Source organism: Nothobranchius furzeri, chromosome 5 (genome assembly GCF_043380555.1).
Source record: "Nothobranchius furzeri strain GRZ-AD chromosome 5, NfurGRZ-RIMD1, whole genome shotgun sequence".
In the NCBI taxonomy this organism is placed as follows: domain Eukaryota; kingdom Metazoa; phylum Chordata; class Actinopteri; order Cyprinodontiformes; family Nothobranchiidae; genus Nothobranchius; species Nothobranchius furzeri.
This window is the reverse complement of record NC_091745.1, coordinates 36,037,612-36,065,068: the sequence shown is the minus strand read 5'-3', so window position 1 is coordinate 36,065,068 and position 27,457 is coordinate 36,037,612. Positions and strand designations below refer to the sequence as shown.

The 27,457-nt window shown below is 43.8% G+C and overlaps 1 protein-coding gene across 4 annotated transcripts; it reads right to left on the bottom strand.

Moving 5' to 3' along the window:
- hdac9b (histone deacetylase 9b) lies at positions 1 to 26,743 on the bottom strand. 4 transcript variants are annotated; one of them, XM_070551736.1, is made up of 12 exons: positions 26,483 to 26,617; positions 16,265 to 16,376; positions 15,670 to 15,911; positions 15,257 to 15,428; positions 14,207 to 14,330; positions 14,005 to 14,126; positions 5,203 to 5,334; positions 4,835 to 4,950; positions 3,370 to 3,492; positions 2,677 to 2,854; positions 2,392 to 2,597; positions 1 to 444 (listed from the first exon to the last, which is right to left on the bottom strand). In XM_070551736.1, the coding sequence occupies exons 3-12, from the start codon at positions 15,838 to 15,840 to the stop codon at positions 118 to 120; spliced, it is 1,671 nt and encodes a 556-aa protein (XP_070407837.1). In that variant the 5' UTR covers positions 15,841 to 15,911; positions 16,265 to 16,376; positions 26,483 to 26,617; the 3' UTR covers positions 1 to 117. The 4 variants fall into 4 exon arrangements, with proteins under 4 accessions (XP_070407837.1, XP_015804521.2, XP_070407835.1 ...); XM_015949035.3 differs by lacking the exon at positions 16,265 to 16,376 and having other exon boundaries at positions 26,483 to 26,743; XM_070551734.1 differs by lacking the exons at positions 16,265 to 16,376; positions 26,483 to 26,617 and adding an exon at positions 26,305 to 26,461.
- Positions 26,744 to 27,457: the final 714 nt, after the last annotated feature.

The following is a 27,457-nucleotide window of genomic DNA, read 5'->3' as shown; positions in this document are numbered from 1 at the left end:
TGTGTGTGTGTGTGTGTGTGTGTGTGTGTGTGTGTGTGTGTGTGTGTGTGTGTGTGTGTGTGTGTGTGTGCGTGCGTGCGTGCGTGCGTGTGTGTGTGTGGCTTTAAGGTCCCCTCCTTAGATCATGGCTCTTATCACCAGTCTCCCTTTGACCTGGTGCAGATAGGTGTTCTGCTCAGACTCTAGGCGCTGACTGGTCACAGCCTCGTCCTCACTATCAGCCGGCTCTTCTTTGACCTTGATGACCCCATAGTGAGCGTCTTGGAGCTCGCTGCTCGAGCCGCCACTGCTGCTGTTGCTGAGCGTGTGCTTCCGGATGACTCCTGTAGGGGGCAGCCTGTCCTCCTGCATGCTCTCAGTCTCCTCTATCTGCTCCTGCTCCTCCTCGGACTCCTGCAGGTGTGTGCTGGGCTGACGGAGCTGCTCGATGGACTTAGATAACAGCTGCAAAACAAGTTAAGAAGTTGTAATGCTGATGCCCTGAAACCATCTGTAGTCGTTTAACAAAAAGTCTTTTTAATGTTTCAGTGATTTAAAACGTTTCTAGAAGTACACGTTTTTATATAATATTATCATTTGGATAAAATGCTTTAAAACATTAAAACTAATAAGACTATTAAAATAAATATATTATATTCCTGTATTTATGTTGCTGACTCACACATGTATTTAAAGCTTTTTCGATCAAATACATTCTGGTCGTTTGCTTTCACACAAGAGGAATAAAGTTGTTTCCATGGAAACGAAGGGAAACTTTAGCCCTCTCTTGTGCCGTTGTTCTCATGCAGGGAAAGTAAGTTTCTCCTTCAAAACGAGCTGATGCTCCGCTTGCACAAACAAATATTCTGGGAAAGCACAGGAGTTAAGTGCTCGCCCCATAATCGGAAGGTTGCAGGTTCGAGCCCCGCTCTGTCTGTCGCTGTCGTTGTGTCCTTGGGCAAGACACTTAACCCACGTTGCCTGCTGGTGGTGGTCGGAGGGACCGATGGCGCTATGGTTTCAAGAAGGCGCTATATCAAATACAGGCCATTTACCATTTATCATTTAACAGTCTTCAGGCTAAAATAACGTTTCACCTGCTCTGTATCTCTTTTTGGTCACTTAGCGCCTGACTACGGTGAGAAGACTTACACTTATCACACTTAGTGGAAGCAAACTGTTAAAAAAATGACTAGATTAAATTGTTTGCACATCCCCAACAACACGGTGACATTTCTGTGTTTGGATAATAAACGGTTCAAGTCTTGGATCAAAGGTTTGTGTCCGTGGACATTTTTCATCTAAAAACCACAGAATAAAGGAACTCAGAAGAAAAAAATCATCTTTATAAAATCATTTTTGATGCAGTGTTGTGGAAAGGGAGCTGGTTGTTTGCCCACAAGAGGGCTCTCAAAGCAGCATCGACAACATCACCACGTACAGAATGGAGGCCTTCTACAAAAATCCCTTTCGGCTGTAAGAATGAGTCTCTTTAGCGTGGCATTAGTAAACACTGCTAAGATCCCTGAGCTGGCGGAGCTTTCTATTAGTCGCCCCCTGCTGTTACCAGCAATGGAAAAATAGAATCAAAGGGCGTTTAAAAACAACCACAGAACTGCTAGGAAATTCATTAGAGCAATGTTTCAGGGCTCCCTCTCAATAAAGACTAAAGGCTCATCCCTGATTAGTGGCCATTTATAACCTCCACTTAAAGAGGCTTTACCGGCAATCTCATTGGCCTGATCAGAGCGAGGCCCGGTGAAATGTTTCCAAAGACGCTGCTGCCTCTCATTTTGGTGACTCCAGCTAATCGCTTTGTTAACGACACAGAAAGCAGCTGTATTGATGCTCGCAGGGATTTTTATTATGTCTACGTGTGACTTGCTAAATGGTTCCCCTGGTTCTGTAAGAACCCAGTATGAGCTCACACAATGCTGCCTTTGACTGCGGCTGCCACCTCACACACGTTGCGTACCGGCATAATGACAGGCTGTGCACAGCCAGGTCGCCTCGGTCGGCTCGCAGGAACAATAATATTGTTAGGAAGGACAAAATGCGTTCGAGGCACTATTTTTTTCTTCTGATGAATCCAATTTCACAGCATTAGCATGTGAACAGCAGCAATGCTTTAACTAGGATAACAGAATGAGTGCAGGGGAAGGATTTCTTCCCTGTTGGAAGTAAGGCAGAGGTTCCTTAGTTTGCAGAACTAACAGCAGATTTCAGAGAGCAGGTCTGTAAACATGAGCTGCCACCGACGCTTTCATAAATACATAAAAATAGAACTGCATCTGTGTATTTAAGGCTTCCTGCAGTAAAATGTCGTCTCATGAGAACCAAAAAGGGCACAGAATGTGGCGAAAAGCAGTCTGACAGTCAAAACCTGCCCTGTGGATGACTTCAGCATCATACCTTATTTATATGGACCTGCTGCTGGTACTGTTTCTGCTTCTCCAGGAAGTGCTGGTGTTGCTGCTGGATGACAAGTTGGGCCAGCGCGTTCTGAGGCAGCGGCGCTGACTGGGTTCTGTTCAAAGGTCGGTGTTTTGGTAGCTTAGGGCGACTGGTGGAGGGCCGATCCTTCATGGCCAGCGGGGACTGATGGTGGGAGCCTTGACCTAAAAACAAAATATTATAAAATGTCGCTTTTTTCCTGCTTTTTATGAAAATAAGCTACATGTAGTGTAACGGTCTTACCAGAGGAGATTATCTTCTGTTGCCTGATTTGCTCCTTCTGGAGGAGGTGCTGGAGGAGAGCCTGATGACTGGGGCTCACTTTGGACTCCAGGCCCGTTTGAAGGGGCACAGGGCCCAACAGGTGCCCAGGCAGCCCATGTTTGATTTCTGTTGTTCTGTCTTTCAACCCCAAAGCAGCCTGAAAGAGAAGAGAACAGTGAGAGGCACTGGTGTCATTTAGGTGTTTCTTCTCATTCCTACGGTTAAGTTAGAAACGATGCAGCTGTTTCTATTGGATGAAACGTATTCTCGTGGTTTAAAGCTCAGTGTGAGTTACAGAGACAGCTTCATCGGGTAAAAGCTGATGAAACAGGCTTCTGTGGAATGTGCCACTGAGCTAAAGGATGATTTATCATGAGCCATGTTATCAGGGCTTGCACTTGAGAGCACTTGGACTTTTTTAAAGCTGTGATAAATGAGGTAAAAGCGAGGGAGGATAAGAGCACAGCTGACACGAGACACTCCAGAACAATATTTATCTAAGCCCAATAAAATCATTTGGGGCCACAGGTCAGTGACCCGTGCCCACACGGAGAACCCAGACAGCCACTGATGGCTGCTTTAGCAGCTCACACACTGAGATGAAAACCCTGCATCTGCTGAATGAGTGTTGATCAGGTTACATGTGAGAATACTTGCAGAAGTTGTACTTACACTCATCGGTGTGGATGCTGTAGAGAGTCCCAGGGAGATGTTGGGTAAAGATGGAGACGTGTACAAGCTCAGCATGGACACGGAGCCCTCGGGTCGGAATAATCTTGGCTGGGAAGGCCACCTCTACATCACACATGCAGGGAAGAGCAAGACAGAAAGATTCAAGGAGATGTCATGGGCAGTCTCAACATGAAAGCATGACTGCATCATGATAGGGAGAAAGGAACGATGATATTATAGAAGCAAGATGATCAAAGCGTGGCAGCAGCACAGATAAAATACTGCTAAAAAAACATGAAAATGTCTGAATCTGCAGCTTGTTCCTCGGTTCTTCAGCTCCCAGTCGGTCCCCACCCTCAGGCTACTCTCTCAGAGATCATCAGCACTGGGGCATACTTCCTGTACCCAGCAGAGCCGCGGCGCAGCATGTGGCTTTGGAACAGCCATGTTTATCCTTCCAACCCCTGCCAGTGCTCAGTGACCTGTACGGGGATATCCGGCCCATATTTGACCCGAGGGACCAGTTCCCTCTGAAAAGGGATACCTAATGTAACGGTACACAAACACGCCTTGCTTTTGGAGCAGGCATGGGGTCCATGAGCAGCCCCGCAGTCAACCCATGACTTTCGTGAGAGTCTCAGCTTGGGCTGACACAATAGCAAACCCGTTTGTTAATGTTGTTAGCATGTGGGTGTCTCTGGCTACCAGCGCCTGGGATATCAATTAAAATCCACAGTTCATGTGTCCTCCTAAGCCCCAACCTTCAGCCCGGTGTCAGGGCGTCTCTCCCTACTTGGTGTCACTGGAGGTCCCTGAGAAAGTAAACAGTAATGGTTAAAGCAAACACAGCTGCTCTGTACAGACTGTTCGCTGATGTGTCATATCTGCCACATTCTGCAGCAGCCGGCCTCATGAGCTCAGTCTAAAGGGAGTTCTGGTCCATAAACCAGTCAGGAATCTACTGAGAGACGCCTCAAAACGAGCAGCAGGCAAATACAGAAACGCAACCTCGCAGCCAAGCTGCAGATTTTTTTTTTCACTTCGAAAATGCACATCTGGAACACCTGACAACATCTGATAAAGTTTACACAACTGTGACTTCCAGCATCTGGATGTTCAAAAATTCAGTTTTATATATAGACATGAGACATTTGAGTCAAGTTATGACTCTCAGTGTCAGGGTGGAAAGTCGTTTTAGTCGAGCGTAAAGCCAAGATTATACTACAACACATTATAATTCTCCTCCTGAACACTAGGTGTCCCTGCTGAGACGATGGGCAGGAAGATCACCAGAAGTCAAACAGGAAACAAACAGAAATAATCATTTCTAATTTTTATCTCTCACAGCTTTTAATTTCTTAAAGCAGCAGAAATATTGGGTATAATGATAAATTAATATGGTAAAACAAAAATTTTATTTCCAAACACAATACTAAATACATATTGTAGCGGTTTATACACCCACCTCGGTTTTGGTAGTGGTTGGCAGAGAAGAGGGACCGTTTTCAGCCCCCAAGGCACTGGAGGCCCCTATGGGGGAGCTAGGGCCAGATCCAGGGGCACTGTTAGTTGGAGCTGAATCTAAAAAAAAAAAAAGCCAAAGGGTTCGTTCATATACTCACAGTCCAAACACTAGTACACGGACCTGGAATCCCAGCTCCTTCGGTTGCTATGGAATAAATCCTATTTTACACGTTTTGTTTTACGAGTGTTAAATGTGTAAAAAATAATTAAAGAACACACAACTTATGTTATTTTCATGAACCAGAATTTAACATATTATTTCTCAAATATAGTGCAACAACATTCAGTTTAGGTAAAAACGGATGTTACCCATTAGCTCCAGTGCCCGCTTCTTGTATGGAGTCATGATGTTTCCGTCTCTTCTCTTCAACATCGGGCTGCTTCTCCTTTCTGCCACCTTCTGCTTCAGCCTGGATCGGACCTTCAGGTTTGGCTCGGATGCTACGTAATAATGCAAATACATTCCGTGTTAGTTTCAGCTCATGATTTAAAAAATGTAAGATTTCCATACATAAGCTTTAAAGACCAAGTTCAATTGTTTTTTCAGTACATTTGCAGTGGTCTCTAGTGTGAATGAATGTCTTGTGAGTCAAGCTCTGGAACTCCTGTTTCAGGAATTTAGCCTGTTCAGCGTTGAGCTGAACATGGCAGGATTTGTAGTTTTTTTTCTCTCTGATATTCAGACGTCTCGCCTCTGATTGGCTAACAACACCACTCAATTCAATTCAATTCAAGTTTATTAATAAAGCGGCAAATCACGACAAGAGTCGTCTCAAGGCACTTCACATAATAAACATCCCAGTACAGGTCAGTTCATTAAGCCAATCAGTAAAAAGTTTCCTATATAAGGAACTCAGCAGGTTGCACTGAGTCACTGACTAGTGTCAACAGCAATCCTCATACTAAGCAAGCATGCAGCGACAGTGGAGAGGAAAACTCCCTTTTAGCAGGAAGAAACCTCCAGAGGATCCTGGCTCAGTATAAGCAGCCATCCTCCACGACTCACTGGGGATGGAGAAGACAGAGCAGGCAGACACACACACACACACACACACACACACACACACACACACACACACACACACACACACACACACACACACACACACACACACACACACACACACACACACACACACACACACACGCACGCACGCACACACCAACACCAGTACACACACACACACACACACGCACGCACGCACACACACACCAACACCAGTCCACACACACACACACACACGCACAAGCACACACACACACACCAACACAAGTACACACACACACACACACACACACACACACACACACACGCACGCACGCACGCACACACCAACACCAGTCCACACACACACACACACACACACACACACACACACACACACACACACACACGCACGCACGCACGCACGCACGCACACACCAACACCAGTCCACACATACACTCACACACGCACAAGCACACACACACACACCAACACCAGTACACACACACACACACACACACACACACACACACACACACACACACACACACACACACACACACATCGAACACTGACTCCATTTGCTTTGCAATGTTGTGTTTGGTCTCCCCAAATGCAAGCCTGATGGAGTTCTGCCATGTTGAGTTGCTAAGGCTAATGGTTAGCATCTACCAGCGGAGACATGCAGTGGCTGATCAAGAATAACAAGTAAAAATGCTCTCCAAGTGATCTTGGCCTTGAAAATCATGAGAGATTCATTTGATTATAAAATATGGTTAACTGATACAATCCTATAAAGCTATAAGAATTGTTTTCTGATCAAAAAATTAAATTAAGAAAAGAGAAAACACAGTTAGAAGTATTAACGAAATGTTTTAATTCAGTTAAAGATCAATTTCAGCAGGTTTGAGGCGAGTTAAGTGAGTCTGGATTGGGCTCATTTCCACATCATCTGGACCACATTAGGTCAAAAGCTACCTGCCGCCCCGGTGACCACAGTCTGATACAGTAGCAACAGTTAAACTAACACAAAAACATGCAGATGTCACACACACACACACACACACACACAACCTGCTCCTAATGCAATCCAGAAGTACCCGGACCCGGTCCGAGCACACCCCCTTACACGCTGCCTCTGTTCCAACTTTATGCTAATTTACTATCAGTCCTAAAAGGATGTTTTTAAACTTCCCATCTGCTTGAGATGATGGATTTCAGTAAAAAAAATGGCGTCTTGTCTCTCTTTCCATTTTTAGATCAGTTTTAAACCTCAAGTCAGCAGGGAAGAAATCCCCTCAGTGTGAAGTCTTCAGTCCAAAACCACATTTCTAGCTTTGTTACACAGAACTAACGGTCAGCCTCTCGTTGTCAAGATTCCAACTGTGACTGGGAAAGAAGGATGACATCACAATCAATACGGATCTACAGGCTGCAGCAGGACCTCGTTTTTACATCATGATTAAAGGTTTTGCAGCAAAAGAGTTCCTCATACCCATTTTATACTGAAGCTGTTGGTTAGATCAGATAAATGATGTTGGATGCTTTCTTACCGAGACTGAAGGCTGAATGAAAACCAGTTAAATGAATGGAACTCCTTTTTATCATCGCACTCACATCAAACTCTTTCAGCTTTTTAAATCTCACCTTGACTCACTCTAATAGATAACCAGAGCAGATATGCTCACATTTTGGGACTAAATCTTTTATTACGTAAACCTTCTGTTATACAATAGCAAACCTGGTTCAATCATATAATTCTAATGAATAATTAAAAGTACCTTTCCTGGATCGTACGTCTAAACAGAGGAGAGTGCAGCTGTGACGTGAACCACTGTGGGGAGGAGAGGGATCAGCCATGAGGGCACAGCTAAAAACGAGCAGCCCAGATGCTGCTATTTCTGGATTTAGTCAAAAGCAGCAGAACCTTCTTCCCTAAAACGTGGCACAGACCTCTAATCCTGTGGGTGTGAGGTAAAAGAAAAAGCTGGGGAGGAAGAAAATGAGGCAGGAGAGATAAATGGAGAGGAAGCGCTGTCGGGAGTCGCATGATTTTTTTTCTGTGCTTCACGCCCTGCTGCCTTGATTGCTTTCTATTTTTACACACTGCAACCACCAAGCTACGCATCCCAATTGGTCGCCACGGGAACGCCAGACAGCAGCCCAGGAACAAACACTTTCTCATACGTCTCCATGGGGAAAAAAATAAAAATACTGGAGCAACAGGCAGCAACACACCTGGGACACGTCTGCTCTGACGTCTTTTTAACAACAACGTCAGCTGACGCGGGCGATCGTGAATCGATCAGAGAGACATCTCCGGTGTCATCGTCTGTGCTTCTGTTGCAGCCTGGATCTGGACAGATGGCTGTGTGAAAAGCTGAGGTGTGTTCTCTGGAAATCAGGACACTTGTCGGGCATTTTGCTGATTCGGTTGTTTTAACTACTGCTGAACTGAAGAAATGAATGCTTATTTTTCAAACACGGCTTTTTAACCAAAGTTACAGAGGAGCACCGTCTGGTAAACAGGTGGTGCTGACCAAGGACTTCATCTCTGCATGCTGCCATGTGGAGAGTTGGGTGTCACTTGAAATGAGTTTCTACCCTGGAATTACAATTTCAGCTAACTGCTGTTTTTATGCTAAAAGAATCTTTTGCAACAGCCAGCTAATAATAAAATGTATACAGACCCAAACAAATAGGTTTTGTTGTTAGGTGAAGGTGCCATTTTTAGTCGGTTTTAAGTGCATAAGGGAAAAACACATTCTTCCAGAGCAGGACTGTCCAAAGTTAGGCCTGGGGGCTATTGGCGGCCCTCAGTGTGACTTTGTGCAGCCCCCAATTGCGTGTCTAGAATGGTTTGGTTGGATGTTAATGCAGATTTATGGTCAGATGGTCATCGTTATGGTCAGATTTTTGCTAGAACGATTATCCTAGGAGTGTTGTTTAAATGCAAAGACAAAAAATTCTACCATAAATTATTATTTTGTATTTATTAACTTAAAAAATTCTGTGGCCTCACAGAAACTTGTAACTAGACTACTTTTGCCTTTGTCTCAGAAATGTTGAACACCCCTGTTTTAGAAGTACAAAGACTGGTATAAAAATGAAAATTTACCCTACGTCTATTGAAAAAACCGAGGGAACCTGCTGCCTATACTGATGTTCAATCATACAGATAGCTTGACTTTTTTAGCCTCAGCTTGAAGGAACTCAGACCCTTGGTCAAAAATGATGCAACAATGATCTCATACCATCTCAATATCTTTAACCATTTTTGCAACGATGACTACATTTCCTCAAAACAACATTTCTTCCCAGAAAAAAGTGGCTATAGGGGTGGAAGTCATACATATAGAACAAAAGTAATTACTATTCACTGTTTTCTTTTAATTTATTTAAAAATAAATTGCCCTGCAAAACAATTATATTAGGATACATGAAGAGATTTGTTCTTAGTTTTTTATATATGTTTATTTCTTTTTTCAAGGTCCAGTACTAGTTAATGGCCCAGAGTCTGCTGCTATCACATTTAATTTTGCATAAAATACATAAAAGTAACAATGTTTTGGTCACGGTTGTTTGCCAAAGTCAATTACTAGTACTGCCCATAATCAATTCAAAAGTTCATTGGTTGTAGGATTTAAGGATTCAAAGCATTACTGTCATGCGTGTGAAGGAAACAAGTGTAGAAGGAAACAAGTGTAGAAGGAAACAAGTGTAGAAGGAAATGAGGGTAGAAGGAAACGAGGGTACAAGGAAACAAGTGTAGAAGGAAACAAGTGTAGAAAGAAACAAGTGTAGAAGGAAACAAGTGTAGAAGGAAACAAGTGTAGAAGGAAACAAGTGTAGAAAGAAATGAGTGTAGAAGGAAACAATTGTACAAGGAAACAAGTGTAGAAGGAAACAAGTGTAAAAGGAAACAAGTGTAGAAGGAAACAATTGTACAAGGAAACAAGTGTAGAAGGAAACAAGTGTAAAAGGAAACAAGTATAGAAGGAAATGAGGGTAGAAGGGAAAGAGGGTAGAAGGAAACAAGTGTAGAAGGAAACAATTGTAGACGGAAACGAGGGTAGAAGGAAACAAGTGTAGAAGGAAACGAGGGTAGAAGGAAACGAGTGTAGAAGGAAATGAGGGTACAAGGAAACAAGTGTAGAAGGAAACAAGTGTAGAAGGAAACAAGTGTAAAAGGAAACAAGTATAGAAGGAAATGAGGGTAGAAGGGAAAGAGGGTAGAAGGAAACAAGTGAAGAAGGAAACAATTGTAGACGGAAACGAGGGTAGAAGGAAACAAGTGTAGAAGGAAACGAGGGTAGAAGGAAACGAGTGTAGAAGGAAATGTGGGTAGAAGGAAACAAGTGCAGAAGGAAATGAGTGTGGAAGGAAACAAGTGTAGAAGGAAACAAGTGTAGAAGGAAACAAGTGTAGAAGAAAACAAGGGTAGAAGGAAACAAGTGTAGAAAGAAACGAGGGTAGAAGGAAACAAGTGTAGAAGAAAACAAGTGTAGAAGGAAAAGAGTGCAGAAGGAAACAAGTGTAGAAGGAAATGTGGGTAGAAGGAAACGAGTGCAGAAGGAAACAAGTGTAGAAGGAAACAAGTGTAGAAGAAACAAGTGTAGAAAGAAACAAAGGTAAAAGGAAACGAGGGTAGAAGGAAACAAGGGTAAAAGGAAACGAGGGTAGAAGGAAACGAGTGTAGAAGGAAACAAGTGTAGAAAGAAACAAGGGTAGAAGGAAACAAATGTAGAAGGAAACAAGTGTAGAAGGAAACAAATGTAGAAGGAAACGAGTGTAGAAGGAAACAATGGTAGAAGGAAACAAGTGTAGAAGGAAACAAGAAAAGAAGGAAACAAGAAAAGAAGGAAACAAGTGTAGAAGGAAAGGAGGGTAGAAGGAAACAAGTGTAGAAGGAAACAAGGTTAGAAGGAAACGAGGGTAGAAGGAAACGAGGTTAGAAAGAAATGAGGGTAGAAGGAAACAAGGTTAGAAGGAAACGAGGGTAGAAGGAAACAAGGGTAGAAGGAAATGAGTGCAGAAGGAAACGAGTGTAGAAGGAAACAAGAAAAGAAGGAAACAAGTGTAGAAGGAAAGGAGGGTAGAAGGACACAAGTGTAGAAGGAAACAAGGATAAAGGGAAACGAGGATAGAAGGAAACAAGGTTAGAAAGAAATGAGGGTAGAAGGAAACAAGGTTAGATGGAAACGAGGGTAGAAGGAAACGAGGTTAGAAAGAAATGAGGGTAGAAGGAAACAAGGTTAGAAGGAAACGAGGGTAGAAGGAAACAAGGGTAGAAGGAAATGAGTGCAGAAGGAAACGAGTGTAGAAGGAAACAAGAAAAGAAGGAAACAAGTGTAGAAGGAAAGGAGGGTAGAAGGAAACAAGTGTAGAAGGAAACAAGGTTAAAGGGAAACGAGGGTAGAAGGAAACAAGGGTAGAAGGAAACAAGGGTAGCAGGAAATGAGTGCAGAAGGAAACGAGTGTAGAAGGAAACAAGGGTAGAAGGAAATGAGTGCAGAAGGAAACGAGTGTAGAAGGAAACAAGTGTAGAAGAAACAAGTGTAGAAAGAAATGAGGGTAGAAGGAAACAAGTGTAGAAGGAAACAATGGTAGAAGGAAACGAGGGTAGAAGGAAACAAGTGTAGAAGGAAACAAGAAAAGAAGGAAACAAGTGTAGAAGGAAAGGAGGGTAGAAGGAAACAAGTGTAGAAGGAAACAAGGTTAGAAGGAAACAAGGGTAGAAGGAAACAAGGGTAGATGGAAATGAGTGCAGAAGGAAACGAGTGTAGAAGGAAACAAGAAAAGAAGGAAACAAGTGCAGAAGGAAACGAGTGTAGAAGGAAACAAGAAAAGAAGGAAACAAGTGTAGAAGGAAAGGAGGGTAGAAGGAAACAAGTGTAGAAGGAAACAAGGTTAGAAGGAAAGGAGGGTAGAAGGAAACAAGGTTAGAAAGAAATGAGGGTAGAAGGAAACAAGGTTAGAAGGAAACGAGGGTAGAAGGAAACAAGGGTAGAAGGAAACGAGGGTAGAAGGAAACAAGGGTAGAAGGAAACAAGGGTAGAAGGAAATGAGTGCAGAAGGAAACGAGTGTTCCTGCACAATGAAATTCTTACTCTGGTGCCCACCGTGGTCTGCAGTAGTCCTGGACTCATTTTCACACAAAATCTAAGATAACGTATCCCTCCTTTAGAAAAGGAGCGCATTCTTGGTATCAAAATGCGTATTTAAATTCACGGACATCCTATTAAATTCACGGACATCCTATTAAATTTGCGGACATCCTATTAAATTCACGGACATCTTATGTGAAATCCATGGCACATAACAAGCTGATTCAGAAAACTGCGTTTTTAGCCCCACTGACTTGCATTCATTTTTTTTTTTTTTTGTTCTTCCGGGGACCCATGGTGCGGAAGTAGATGGGCGTGACTTGGGCTCCCTATGTGTACCGTAGCACCAGATTCTGGCCAGCACACACTCCTGAAGTATTTTAACTGTTATGCTTCAGACTTAGTTTTACCGTGGCGGTACTATTTTAGAAAACCATTCCTGCACCTGCTGAACACACACTTTTAACTGGGTCAGGACCAGAGCCGGGGGACTGTGCTTACAGCCACGACTACTCTTGCCACAGACTATCACGTGCCTTCAGCCGACTCTATCCTAACTCCAGGAATTGAAACAAAAAAAATATTTCTCAAATAAACATTTCAATTAGGTGACCATGCATGAACTATTTCTCAGTTGGGTGAGGTGACCAAAAGTGTGTGTATGTGATTTTTAATAGGACCTCTATGGATCTTAAAGCACAGATGGTTTTGTCAACAAGTAAATGACAGGGTTGTCCAACTGTGTCCAAGTTTTAAAAGATGATAATTATTTAATAGCTTTAATGTTTTAAATGCATCATATAATCTTCTCTGTGAATCTCAACCAGGACAGCTCAGCGTTCTGACATCGAGCAGCAGGGAGTCTGACTCAGAGCACTAAAGTCACCTCCACGTTGTTGTGAGAGAGCTTTCTGTGCATAAATAAACATTCCCGTCGAGGTCCATATCCTGCCCGTGCCAGTCCGGAGTCGGCAGCACCTGCCAATCAGTTATCAGTGACAGCCGGCAGCTTGGTGAACAAAACCACCTTTGTGTGCGAGTCCGCCTCGCGTGCCCAACTCTCAGAGGACTTTAATAAAGACAGAAAGGAAGTGTGTGTGTGGGGGGGGGAGGGGGCTGAGCAGGAAATGACCACATATAGATTCAGGAATTCAAAGAGTGAGAAATAGTTTGATCAGAGCAAGAGAAGAAGGCTGGAGAGAGTTTATCAACCCTAAATCAAAACGGGAAGTCTCATCTGGCAAAGTGAAACCTGATAACTGCAGCTAAAAAATGCACGCTGTTCCTCATTCCTTTACTTATAGAAGCATTTTTATGGTGTATGAATATTTTGTGAAGCTGTTATTTTGGTTTTGTTTCTAACGTGTCGAAGATCAAAGCGAAAAACAAGAAAGAACACCAAGTCAAGCTGCTTACTTTGACCTGTTGAAACTGATGCTGCCATGCTGTGACGGTTTTATTTACAAGGTCTGATCCTTCTTCCTGGTCTCTAAACTGGGTATACACACAAAACCACGGGGCCTGAACTTCACACACTCAGTGAGGCTGCTGCGGGACCAAATGAACAGAGAAGCGTAATATCATTTTGTGACTTCATAGCTAAACTATGAAGCTCTGACCTCAGCAAGCCGTTATGCTTGTACAGGAAGAAAAACAGAAAGATGAATCGATCTTATTTTACACAGCCGTTCCCAGAGAATTTCACAAGCTTTAAAGCAACAAACCCTGAATTTAGCTAAGCCTCACTGAAAAAACAATATTAATTTGACAAAATTCTCCAATTCTCTCCCCTCTAAACACTGGATGTTTATTATTATCACTATTACAACTAATTTGAGTCCTTAAACATCTAAGTTAACTTGCATCTTTCATCATCCAGGAGAGTTTAATGTTGAGTTCCTAATATTTAAAGACATTAATTGTAGTAATACGTCACATTAACTGCACACATGCCTGGACAGATTTCAGCATCCATGTACATAGAACACATATGTATGAATATCGGTGAATTCACAAACCTGTCTTCCTCAAGGGGAAGTCGTCCTTGCTCTCTAAGGGCGACGGCAGCGTGTACTGGCAGGTGGGTGATGCTCCACCCAGAGGTGGAGAGCTTTGGTCTAAGGATGTGTGGTGGGAGGACCTGGTAACAAGAAAAGGTCGGGTTTTAAAGACCAATGTGGCGTGATAACCCAGATTAGTTTCTGATCAGAAAGCACTTACGTGCACCAGAGCTTTGGGTGGTGGATAAAAGAATGATTGGCTCCACTGCCGACAGGATCCTTTGCTGATTTGCTCAACAGAAACTCTTGGAGTTTCTGCTTCACCTCTGTGCTGGCCACCGCACCTGTGAAACCAAAAAACCAGAACCAAAGGGATTGGGGTTACCCTAACATGCATGTAATGGCTCTTTGTTCTAATTTACCATATGAAGTCACATAAATGTGGTTGCACATAAAAACATAAAAGCTGTGATCGGAATAAATGACGTTTTTTCCAATAATGGCACTTCTGATTGTCCCTTTCTCTTCCCCTGATCATGCAACCCGTGTATGAAGAGCTCCCCCTAGTGGTTACATCAGCCGCTGCACAGTGCAGAGAGCTGGTTACAGTCGCAGAGAAAAGCTTCATATTACCTGACTCGACAAAGTCATGAATCTTCTCTATTATTAGCTATAAGTTAAAAACAGAATTGAAATATTATATCAGACGCTATTTTCATCCTGCTTTTGAAAGACGTTTCTCCAAAATCGGGGTGTCAAATGTCTCCCCGCCCGCCGGCTGCAGGTCCTGAGCTGGTTAAGTACTGTGAGTTTCATCTCTGACATCTTTCCTGTCCTTCTCATGAATGGTGTTCAAATTACCCTCATCCGTTTTTATTGCCCAGTTAGTCTTTACTTTGACTATTAAAACTCAAGAGAAAGGATCCAGTTCAATTAGCCATATTTAAAGTATATTTGAAACATAAACTAACCCGGGCAAATTAAATGTAAAACAACCCAGAAGGATGAGCACCAGTTTGTGTTGTTACCACGTCTGCATTTTGTAATCAGATACCAGTTTATTCCAGAATGGAACGGATAAAAGGGTTAGTGGCTACATTAAACTATACAACATGTGCATCCACAACCATTATTCTGATAATAATACTAATTATGATGATGATTCCCCAGAAGGAAGTAGGTGGAATGAAATGCTCCTGTTCATATGTGTGTGTGTATTTGGCCCTCTGACAGTAAAAAGATGTAGATGACGACGGTGGTGAGCTCTTACTCTCTCTGGAGCGCTCCTTGGCCCGGAGGCTCATGCTAGAGACGTGCTGCTCCCGTCGATGCCTCTCCTGCTCTTTCTCCTGCTGGTTCTGTTGTTGCTGCTGCTGCTCCAAGCGCCGCTCCTTCTCTGCAAGTTCCTGCTGCTGCTTCATGGCCTGGAGCTCCTGCTGGAGCTGAGAGACACGGGGGCTCAAAGCAGCAAGCAGGCAGCAAACACCACTGCAGCTTTTTCACAGATGTTTTTGTTTCTGTTTTGCTGCAAAGAACAGCTCTGCTCTGCACCTCACTCTAAAATCTTGTTCTACACACATTTCCCAGCACTGCTGAGTTGTTTATCTTCCACTACGCTCTCATATGCTGTTCTGATGCATTGTTCTATTGGATCTGCACGGTGCCACGCTGTGCTGTGCTAACCTTGAGATGCTCCTGGAGCTGAGCATGGTGCTGACGGGTCAGCTTCTCGTGCTGCTTCTGGAACTCGCTGATCAGTAGCTGCTTCTGGATCTGCTGCTGCTTCTGAATGAGAAGCAGCTCCTGCTGCAGCTGCCTTTCCCACAGTCCGGGGTCCGAGCCAGGCCCCAGCATCCTCAAATCTGTACGCAGGTCCAAAGGAGATAAGGGCTCCGAAGCCAGGACACTGTCCGCCTTGATGTCCACTGAAATGAGACAGAATAAAAGACCACGCTTTGATTTTAGTTAAGGGTTAATACAAGCTTGTTAGGAGCACCTCTCCTATGGCAATAGAAACGCCGGAATGACAATAGCACTTCTAAACAAACCTTATCCAATCAGAGTCTGCTGGGAGACTGAACTACAGAACTCGGCTGACATGTGGCACAAAATGTAGAAGTGGTTGTTCAAGGCGTGTTTATGAAGTCTGTCTCGCCGTTGGATGAATAAATAAAGAGAAGCTTCTCTGTCTGCAGCAGAGCATCATGCAGATATTCTTTCCTCTCATAAGTAATTCAAGACAACGTCGGCTGTGAACCTGCTGCATGCATTTATGTACCTGTGATCTTTCCGTCTCTGCCCTTGAGTCCAGATGATGCCTCTGTTAGAAGTAATTTGCTGATTCAAAGTGAGAGAGGGCATCCCTTTGGTCTCCAAGCTCTATGTATAGACTGTACCACAGAGAAAATCAGTCCCCAGACAGGAACACAGCTTTAATTTTTATTCCACACAGAATGATCGGCGATTGTTCGAGGTTTCTCATCACCGTGTTTCAATCCCTGTAAAGGATTTAGGTGAGCACTGAGCTTAACTAGAATAACAAAAAACATAAAGAAAGATGATGATGATGATGATGATGATGATGATGATGATGATGATGATGATGATGATATCTCTTTGTTTTTATTATTTTGCCCCAAATGGCTAAGAAATGCACAAAAGACAAATTTACATTGCTGGGCGTGGACAATGAGGAGTTAGCCTCTTGTTTGTGGTAGTAGGCTCTGTGAACAACCGGAATGGAGGAATGGGGCTTCATTCTGACCAAACTGACAGGCTAACCCTAGCCCTAATCCACGACTTGGTCCAAGAACAAAGGCAACAACTCTTTAATTGCAGTTCACATAAATGCAGTTTTATAAATCTTTGCATCAGTCAGATTAACTTTATGTGGTTATTCCAGCAGAAATCGGATGATATTCCAGCAGGAAGTGCCCCAGGCTGCACAGGAAGGGCTACATCTCTCTGCAGCTGCATGCAAAATAAGAGATGTAAACATCCATGTAATGTGAACTTGGCAGCGGTCTAAAGGATTATAACATAGCTCTAAAAACGTTTACAGTTTTTTCTCCACATTGAAACTTCTTCGGTTTGAGCCACAGCTTTTAAACGGTCTCCATTCATGATGGAAGGTGATTTTCTCCTAAACAAAGCTGATTATGGATTACTTTTCTAAGAATATGAAACTGTTCAGACTGTATTCAGTCTCTTTTGTTTTCAAGCTGAGCAAATATTACCACCTACTTAAAACTGCAGAGGCTGGAGGGACATTTCATTGCCTTAATCTTCTCAAGTGTCACATCAGAGAGAACAAATATCTGCAATGCTCCCAAACCACCTGTTCAGCACAGGAGAACTCTGTCCTTGTACACAAATACTCGTACGAGCGTGACAGCCTTGTTGTTAAACTCTGCTCACAAACTGGAGTAAAACAGCAACAATAAAATATGTTCTGCCAAAAGATCTGAGATCATGGCACGATCAGAGAGGCAGTGCCCTCCTGTTCTCCGACTCCCACCAGGTTCACCATGCAGCCTCGTCGTTCTTTTCTTCTGCTTTTTGTTGCCACCATCCCGTGTGCATGCGGCGGCGGCGATGATTAGAAATAGAAACATAAAAGCAAGTGGCGCAATCCCGGTCTGCGACAACCCCCACACCCTGGTATCCACCACCCTAACTCGCAGCTGCCATGGCAACGCCAGCGACGTAATTATGTCTCCCCTCAATGTGCGGATATCAAGTCTCCCTGCATGTCATCTCCTTCCTACTGTGCCAATGTGACATGTTGACTATTACATCAGCTTTTCAGCTCTTATATAAGAAAACGGAGTCCCAGGTGGAGACAGAATGAGAGGAGACAGTACAGAACGCTCCAACACACCGAGACTTGCCGCAGAATCCGTGCTTCTTAAGTGATAAGTTGTTCAAAAAGAGAATGCAAACAGAGGGGACCCCGGTGCTTTCATTTTCCCTCTCTCTCTGTTCTAAAAACAACTTCAATCAAACGGCAGAGGCGGGCACAGTGAACGGGCACCTGTGGAATAGCCATTTCTCTCCTGACAGGGAATATTAATCTTAGCCTGGAAGTACTTGACAAAGGACCATTTTGTAACGGGCGCTGTTCCAGGAGCAGCCGTGAACCTGTGAACCAACGAGGGGCTTCGAAAGCCAGACAGCCTTAGAGCTACTTTTGTTTAATGGCTCCAAATATAGCTCTCCCACACACACACACACACACACACACACACACACACACACACACACACACACACACACACACGCAGAAATAAATGCCACTGTGATGTCTAATTAATCTCATGTTTCATTCTGACTGGCAGTAAGGATCTCGTCTTTGATCAACAAGCAGAGCTTCCATTAAAACCATCTCGGAGTGGTTTAACAGAGAGGGTAGTTCAGAGCTTGTGATGTGGGTTTCTATGGAGCAGCCGTGAATAATTAATATCTTACCTGTACGCAAGCTCTGTGAACAGCTTTAGTTTGGAGAGTTAGAGATGAGCTAACAGCTATTCCAACAGGCTAACAGCTAGGTCAAAGAAAACTGCTGCTGTAATACAACACCAATTCCCCAAATGTCATAGTGGTTCAAGCAAATTATATTTTATAATAAAATCCGTTTTCTGTGTTGCTACATTATTTTTCACTGGAAAATAACATATTAACTGTTAATATTTTCACAGAAACACACTTTCAGCACCTGAACAGTCACTTGAAGCCGTTTTCAATAATGTAAGCTTTTTGAAACGGACCCTGAGCAAACCACAACGGCCTCATGTGCACATTCTATTCTTGTCCTCTCACCGTTCACCGTGTCGACAAGAATAACTCCGAACTGAATGACAATGAGGAGCAAACAGAATAAAGCCCTTAAGGTGAGTAGGCGCAGTTCCCGCTTCAACAAAGCTTCTGGCTGTGTGTAATTATATACATGTACTGTATATATATATATATATATATATATATATATATATATATATGTATATATATATATATATATATATATATATATATGTATATATATATATATATATATATATATATATATATGTATATATATATATATATATATATATATGTATATATATATATATATATATATATATATATATATGTATACATATATATATATATATATATATATATATATATGTATATATATATATATATATATATATATATATATGTATATATATATATATATATATATATATATATATATATAGAGAGAGAGAGAGAGAGAGAGAGAGAGAGAGAGAGAGAGAGAGATGATAGATAGATAGATAGATAGATAGATAGATAGATAGATAGATAGATAGATAGATAGATAGATAGATAGATAGATATAGATAGATAGATAGATAGATAGATAGATAGATAGATAGATAGATAGATAGATAGATAGATAGATGATAGATAGATAGATAGATAGATAGATAGATAGATAGATAGATAGATAGATAGATAGATAGATAGATAGATAGATAGATAGATAGATAGATAGATAGACCCCTGAAATTGAAATCTGGTGTTTTGTATGATGACAGTTCTCTTCAGGCAGAGGAGAGCGGGGAACTAGCAGTAGCTTGAGCTAAATTTAAATGTTTTTCTGAGCAGGGTCTTAATATAGACAACGTGATAAATACTGTCGCAGTTGTGAGGCCGCCTGCTCAGTTTAACATGGGCTAAAATAAAAGTGTCACATTTGAGTAACTTATGAAATCATCACTTAAAGCAAAGCCTGCCTCTTCTGAAGCAGTGTCGCCGGTGATCTGGAGCCCCTAAGAGGAATGCTTCATATCGGGTGATGGTGAGGTGCCTCTCGATTCGTGGAAAGTGCAGCGTCTGTAGGCGCTGGTAAACAAGAGATTTATGAATGACAGGTCCCAAATGTGTTTTTAGCACGGGGGAGCAACAAGCACCCTGTACCGTGCCTAGATCCCTCCCTACAGAGGGCCTGCCAAGGGGCGATTGGGTGACTCACTGCCTGTGACCACTCTCCCGCTGCAGCGTCGCACCGCCAGTATCCCCGACGTGTTTATTTCTATCACTGATCTGCCTCTCATTAGCCCCAGTGGTAGTCAGACTGATTCTCACAGCTTTAATTTGAGATGTTTGATGGCTGCGTGTGTTTCTTTTTATTGCCTCAGGCCACATTAGCAGGCTTCCCATCCCAGAGACGCACACGACTGCAGACGTGACCCTACTGCTGAACATGACGAGTCAAACACATCAAAACCTGACTGAATTGGTTCTCAGTAGGTTAAAAGCACCAGATCTAAAGTATGCTACTCATTACATCACAAAGAGAGGAATTTGTCCACAAGCAATGTTCTTCAGAGTGGTTGTAAAATAATAAAGATGAGATTACTGCCAACTATAATATAAACTATAATTTAGGCTTTGATCATTTATATCTGAGAGATTTTGCCGTTAGAGAACTGACCCCGTGTGGACCGTTATCACAACGGTCAGTAAACCTTTCCGGGCTTAAAGCATCCAGATGGAGATGATGCTTTCATCAGAAACCTGCCGCATCCCGTTTGTACGTCTGCAGCCTTTAAACTGACATCTATGTTACTAAGATCTCTGTCTGTGCGCTACAACATTATGTTCAAGTGCGACATCATGTTGGTAGTTTAGTTACCGCTCAAACAGTGCAATCCAAGTTTCACTAGACTGATTTAATTTAGAGTTTTGAATATTTCAGGGGAATAAAATCATAAACCGCCCACATCCTTTTCATAAGTTGCCAGTTTTGATTAAATTAAAGAGAAAAGCGACTTAGTTCCACTTTGAACTTTACTGTTGTTAGTCTGAAATAGAGCGAGTTGCTCATCTAAATTCCCCGTCTGCCTGTATAAATAGAAACAGAGATACAGAAGATGTTTGAGGGCAGAAAATAAGCCAGTGCTCGGGACTGCGATGTGGTGCTGGATCTCTCATTAAGTGCCTTGTTATTTTGAGCAGCTGGTACGTCTAAAGCAGGAAACGGGTCTTTTATTTTGAAGTCTTAGGCTCGTCCTTGCAGCTGAGCCAGGGCTGTGGTTTAGAGTCTGTCTACTGACAGAGCTGGGTTATCACCAGTGTTCTCTACTCATCCATGCCGATACGTCCACTCGTCTGCTGCCCCACCCTTACCTGTAGTCCTCATCCAGCCAAACTGGGAGGCCCCTCTTCCCAGACATATTAATAAAACACTGGCTTCAGATGATCTGATCAATTAACCAGCGTTCAACGCTGGCGCGTCTCGCTGCCGCTGCTCGCTGGCAAACAAACTTTTTGTATTTTTTTTTCTTCTTTTTCACCCTGGTCACATCCCTGTGTCGGTGAAAACTCATTTTCACCTACCTGCTCAGCTTGCGTTCTGGTTGCACATCACCACCTCCCTGCTCCACTCCATAATGTGGTCCAGCAGGATTTCTGTGTGCCTCGCACTGGCCTGGATCATCCTGTCGCTCATTCTTCTGTCCGTGGATGGCCTTCTCCAGTACTCGGCGGCGGAGCTCTTCAACCTCCGCTTTCGCTACTCCGGATCTCCACCACCAGCTCTGTGCCTCTTCCCCGACATCACCTTCCAGCCTCGCCGTCGGTATATCCATCGGGGGTCCCGGCGGAACCTCCATCTCGACGGCTCCAAAGGAATACCCTCCTTCTGGTCCACGACTAGCCGGCGGCTACCCAGGAATACCTGCCGAGCTGCCGACTCCAGCGTGTTAGCCCGGCTGGCTAGTCGGACTAATGCTCCTGTCGCCAGGGACTTCCGCACTGCTAATTTTGGTCTTCTCAACATTCGCTCCCTCTCTGGTAAAGGACATCTCCTCCAAGATACCATCAGTGACCATAAGCTAGACTTTCTTTGTCTGAACGAAACATGGCAACAACCCAGCGATTTCTCACAACTCAATGACTGTACTCCTCCCGGATTTGTTTACCTCTCCAAACCCCGTGGGTCGGGCCGCGGCGGTGGTCTCGCGATACTGTATCGCGAGACTTGGAAGGTCCTTCCCGTAAACCTTCCGCCTCTCACCACTCTGGAATGCCTCGCCTGTCAACTCTCCGGCCCGACCCCCACAATAATTGTCACTGTTTATCGTCCCCCCAAGTTCAGCCCTGAGTTTTTAAATGAACTCTCTGCTCTTTTATCCCATCTGTCCGCCCTTTCCCCAAATGTAATTTTACTTGGTGATTTTAATATTCATATGGACAATATGGCCCTCCCCCTCAGCAAAGACTTCTCCTCATCTTTGGACAGCCTCAGTTTTCATCAATATGCCAATTTTCCCACTCACATTAAAGGTCACACCCTGGATTTAATCTGCTGCTCCGGCCTGACCCCCTCCAACTGTACAGCTGACCCGCTCCCTTTCACGGACCACTTCCTCATCTCCTTTTCTGTTCCCCTCCGTCTCTCCATCATCAAGTCACCACGTATCATTTCTTTTCGTAATATTAAGGACATTGATCTAGCCTCCCTGTCCTCCAGTTTTGCCACCTTGACCCCTAATTTGTCCTCTACTCCCGATGATCTTGTCATTCAGTACAATAACGGTCTGGTTTCTATCCTTAATTCATTTGCTCCCATCAAATCCCGCTCTGTATATTTTACTCGGTCTGCTCCATGGTTCACCCCTGCCCTTCGCTCCTTGAAAGCTACCAACCGGAGGCTTGAAAGACTCTACAAGAAAACCGGTCTCACCATCCATAAAGACTTATATTCTGCTCAGATTTCTCTCTACAAGGACTCCATCTCCCATGCCAAATCTCAGTATTACTCCGGTCTCATCTCGTCCAACTCCAGCAACACTAAAACATTATTTTCCATCATGAACAGCATTTTTCAGCCTCCCGACTCCTTACCCATCCATCTTTACTCTTCAGAAACCTGTAACTCTCTCCTTCAGTTTTTTAATGAGAAGGTCAATAGAATCCATCTCTCTTTACCTCATTCCTCCCCTCCCTCTCCTGATTTATTTGAACCCACCATTCCATTCTCCTCCTTTGAACTTCCCCATCCCTCAGAAATATTAGATTACATCACCAAATCCAAACCTTCCACCTGTCAACTGGACCCTATTCCAACTGTTTTAGTTAAATCCTGCCTTTCTTCTCTGCTCCCTTTTATAACAGCCATTATTCATTCCTCACTATCCTCTGGTACGGTCCCATCCCTATTCAAATCCGCTTCAGTCAGCCCTATTCTAAAAAAACCTGGTTTAGATCCCAATGATTTCAATAACCTCCGTCCCATTTCCCATCTTCCCTTCATTTCCAAAGTCCTTGAGAAAACAGTTGCATCTCAGCTCCATTCACATCTCACCCGCAATAACCTTTATGAACAGTTTCAGTCTGGCTTCCGTCCCCACCACAGCACAGAAACAGCTCTCATCAAGATCACTAGTGACCTACTCATTGCTGCTGATTCTGGTTTAATCTCTATTCTTATTCTCCTCGATCTGAGTGCGGCCTTTGACACCATTTCTCATCCCATCCTCCTTAATAGACTCTATTCCTTAGGCATCACTCACACCCCCCTCCGCTGGTTTCAATCTTACCTTACTGGCCGCACTCAGTTCATCCAGTTAAAATCCTTTACCTCAGAACCCTCCCCAGTCAAGTCAGGTGTGCCCCAGGGCTCTGTCCTGGGGCCCCTCCTCTTCATAGTATATCTCCTCCCTATCGGCAAAATCTTCCGCAAATTCAATATCCAGTTTCACTGCTTTGCAGATGACACCCAGCTCTACATTTCCAGTAAGCCCAACTCAACTCTCCCACCATCCTCCCTTACACTCTGCCTCTCTGAAATCAAATCATGGTTCACCTCTAATTTCCTCAAACTCAACGGCAATAAAACTGAACTTCTTCTAGTTGGCACTAACTCCACCCTCTCAACATCTGACAGCTTTTCTTTAACTATTGACAGTGCCACAGTCTCCCCCTCACCTCATGTCAAGAGTCTGGGTGTCATTCTCGACAGCTCCCTTTCTTTTCAGGCTCACATTAATAACTTAATTCGGTCAGCATACTTCCATCTACGTTCCATAAACCGTCTTCGTCCCTCACTGACCCCTCACACTGCCGCTATTCTCGTCCACAGCCTCGTCACCTCCCGTATCGACTATTGCAATTCACTTCTTTATGGTCTCCCCAACAAAGTCCTTCATAAACTGCAACTGGTCCAGAATTCAGCAGCCCGTATTATCACCAGAACCCCTTCCTTTCACCACATCACGCCGGTTCTCCAGCAGCTCCACTGGCTCCCAGTTAAATTCAGGTCCATCTTCAAAATTCTCCTCCATACCTTCAAAGCAATCCACAACCTCTCTCCTCCATATATCTCAGACCTTATAAGTATTCACACCTCGTCCCGTTCACTCAGATCTTCTTCTTCCATCCATCTTGCGGTTCCTTCTGCCCGTCTCGCTACCATGGGGAGCAGAGCTTTCAGCCGCTCTGCTCCTCGACTCTGGAACTCACTTCCCCCAGACATCAGGAACATCGACAGTTTTACCCTTTTCCAATCAAAACTCAAAACACATATGTTTAAATCTGCCTACAACCTCTGATTTTATTGAAATGTTTCTCTCTGTTTTTTCTTCTTTGGGTTTTATTATTGTTTTATTGTATTTTATTACGTGTTTTGTGTAAAGTGACCTTGGGTGTCCTGAAAGGCGCTTTGAAATAAAATGTATTATTATTATTATTATTATTATTATTATTAAACGAATTCACAAAAGAATCACTTTGCAGCCCAAACAAATGCAAATGTAGTCTTGTTTAACGAGTTTGAAAGCCCACACCCTGTGTGTGTGTGTGTGTGTGTGTGTGTGTGTGTGTGCGTGCGTGCGTGCGTGCGTGCGTGCGTGTGTGTGTGTGTGTGTGTGTGTGTGTGTGTGTGTGTGTGTGTGTGTGTGTGTGTGTGTGTGTGTGTGTGTGTGTGTGTGTGTGTTCTTCCACAATCCCCTCAGTTGTAAACACTTCAGATAAACGTGGCCTGAACAGACACAGATGAGCGGACATAAAGGGTGCTGCATGGTTCCAGCCTGGAAGGTCCCTTTTTCCATATTTGCGTGATATTTTTCTCCCAGGGAAGCTCATTAGTCTCCCCGTGTTCCAGAGCCCACCTGAGGATTGCTTTTCACAGAACCTGGAAGGTCCGGACGCTGATCAAAATAAAATTGTGACTAAGCCCTTTAGTTTGCTGATCCTTGGAAAAAGAAATTATACACAACCCAAAGCTGGAGCAACATCCCCAACATGAACAGAATCCTCACAAATGAAACTATTAGAGCCATCCTCTTTAAACAACCCTTTCAAATTAGGTTCACATATCATGTTTTTCACGTGCTTTGATTCTAAAGTGGAAAGACCAAATTAACCAGGCAGCTGAGAGTGTTTCTATAAATATCTGTTCCAAACCGCTGTTAAATCAGCAGCATACAAGATGGAATGATAACGCACAGACGCCTAATCTTAGCAGGCTAATGCCATAAGCTGAAAATAACTCACCTAAGAATAGCTGACCCACAGAATAAGCAAGGAGCCTGGATGCAGGCACTGGTTATACGTCGGATTTGGTTCACAAGCTGCAAGATAAATTACAAAAGCTCTGCTAGTGGAGTGGGATGGTTGGATAACCTGACAGGCGGGTACCGTGTCATCACTCTGTCTTCCAAATACTGTGTTTTTTATTCTCTTCATCTTCAGCCCATGCCTCTAAAGATGTCCTCTTATAAAGTAGTCATGTTTCAAGTGTTTATCAGGGATCTGACTTCATCTCTGCAAACATCTTCATCAAAAAGTAAATGTTTCTCACGCTGCCGTGGACTTTAAATGTGGCAAGCACTCAGATGTAAAAGAAGCAACTGCATGACACACACACTTCAGCCAGTGTGCACAGGACACACACGGGTTTCAGTCCAACAGGCTTCCAGCATAAACAAAAGACAAGAGAAACAATTTAACTGTGACTCATCTCGAGTCAACACAGAGAATGGATGTTACTCATTCTGACGTCAGCCACGTAAACTGTTCAGTTCTTGGGTCAAAAATAGAACAGTGAGAGAAGCCTCACATACTTCAGGATCTTTGTTGCAGCTCTTCCTGTTCCCTGAAAAGTGCACCATGACACAAAACCCGAAATCCCTGTCATCTTCACACAGGCTCGTTTCCAGAAGAGGAAATGCAAAGTTCAGTCACTCTATTACTTCAGTTAACGAGAATAAAAAGCCCACTGAGTTTTCACAGCCTCGTCAAGAAAGAGACGTTTGCAGCAGTAAGAGCTTTTCAGGTGTCTGGTCCTACCTGGTTACTGGGATGTGAAGCCGAGTTTCTTGTTTCACTCAAAAAAGTGAAAATGAGACAGAAATGGAAATGTGAGAGGAGTGGAAGACAGAACAGAAGAAGTAGAAGCTGGTTCAGAATAGAAGAGGATGGGCGACCCTCCAGGGTGAGGAGGAGAAGCAGGAGAGGAGCTGATCACCTGAGCTGTTCACGTTGTGCATCTTGGTCTGGCTGAGGAGCTGCTGGTGTCCAACGCGCCCCTCTGTTGTGGAGAAACTTGACTCGCCCTCGTAAATCGTCTGCAGCATACTCCACTCAGCGCTCAGGTCTCATCGCAAGCCTTGCGTTTCCTGTCACTAAAGAGCCAGCCCTCAGCCACTCAGGAGGGGGAGAGACCTCTCTCTCTCTCTCTCTCTCTCTCTCTCTCTCTCTCTCTCTCTCTCTCTCTCTCTCTCTCGCTCTCTCTCTCTCTCTCTCTCTCTCTCTCTCTCTCTCTCTCTCTCTCTCGCTCTCTCTCTCGCTCTCTCTCTCCCTCTCTCTCTCTCTGCAGCCTGTCTCCAGACACTACAAGTCCAGCTTCTTCCTCACAATTTCCTCCGGTCCGTTCATTTATCTCCCTCTCCAGCTGCGTGTGTGAGCAGGGACAGAGCTGCGAGTGCGACGCCGTGCGCTGCCCGTGTGCGCGCTGCCTCTGAGCTGTGCGGAGGCAGAGACAGGGGAGGGAGCTTCATTTGCATGTGAATCAACAACTCCGGGGCCCACAGGTGACAGAAATAGAACAATGGCCAGCCCTGGCTAAAAATAGGTCAGGCGAGGCGCAGGGATTGGAGCAGCATTGATGCGTTTAAAAATACCACACCAAACACAGCTGTCTTCAGCTCCTGCCAGAAGGCATGTCTCCTGACTCCCTCTGCAGATGGAGGCTGAATCCTCTCCCTCTCTTTCTTTAGCTCTTCTCTGATTTATTAAACCGCTCTCTCACTCTATTTACGTCTGCGTTTTGTTCTCCCAGGTAAATGAACCCTTCTGCCCTTCATATTCCTAAAAAACAACATAAACTTTACCTCTGTGTGTGTGTGTGTGCGCGCGCGTGCGTGTGTGTGTGTGTGTGAGAGAGAGAGAGAGAGAGAGAGAGAGAGAGAGAGAGAGAGAGAGAGAGAGAGAGAGAGAGAGA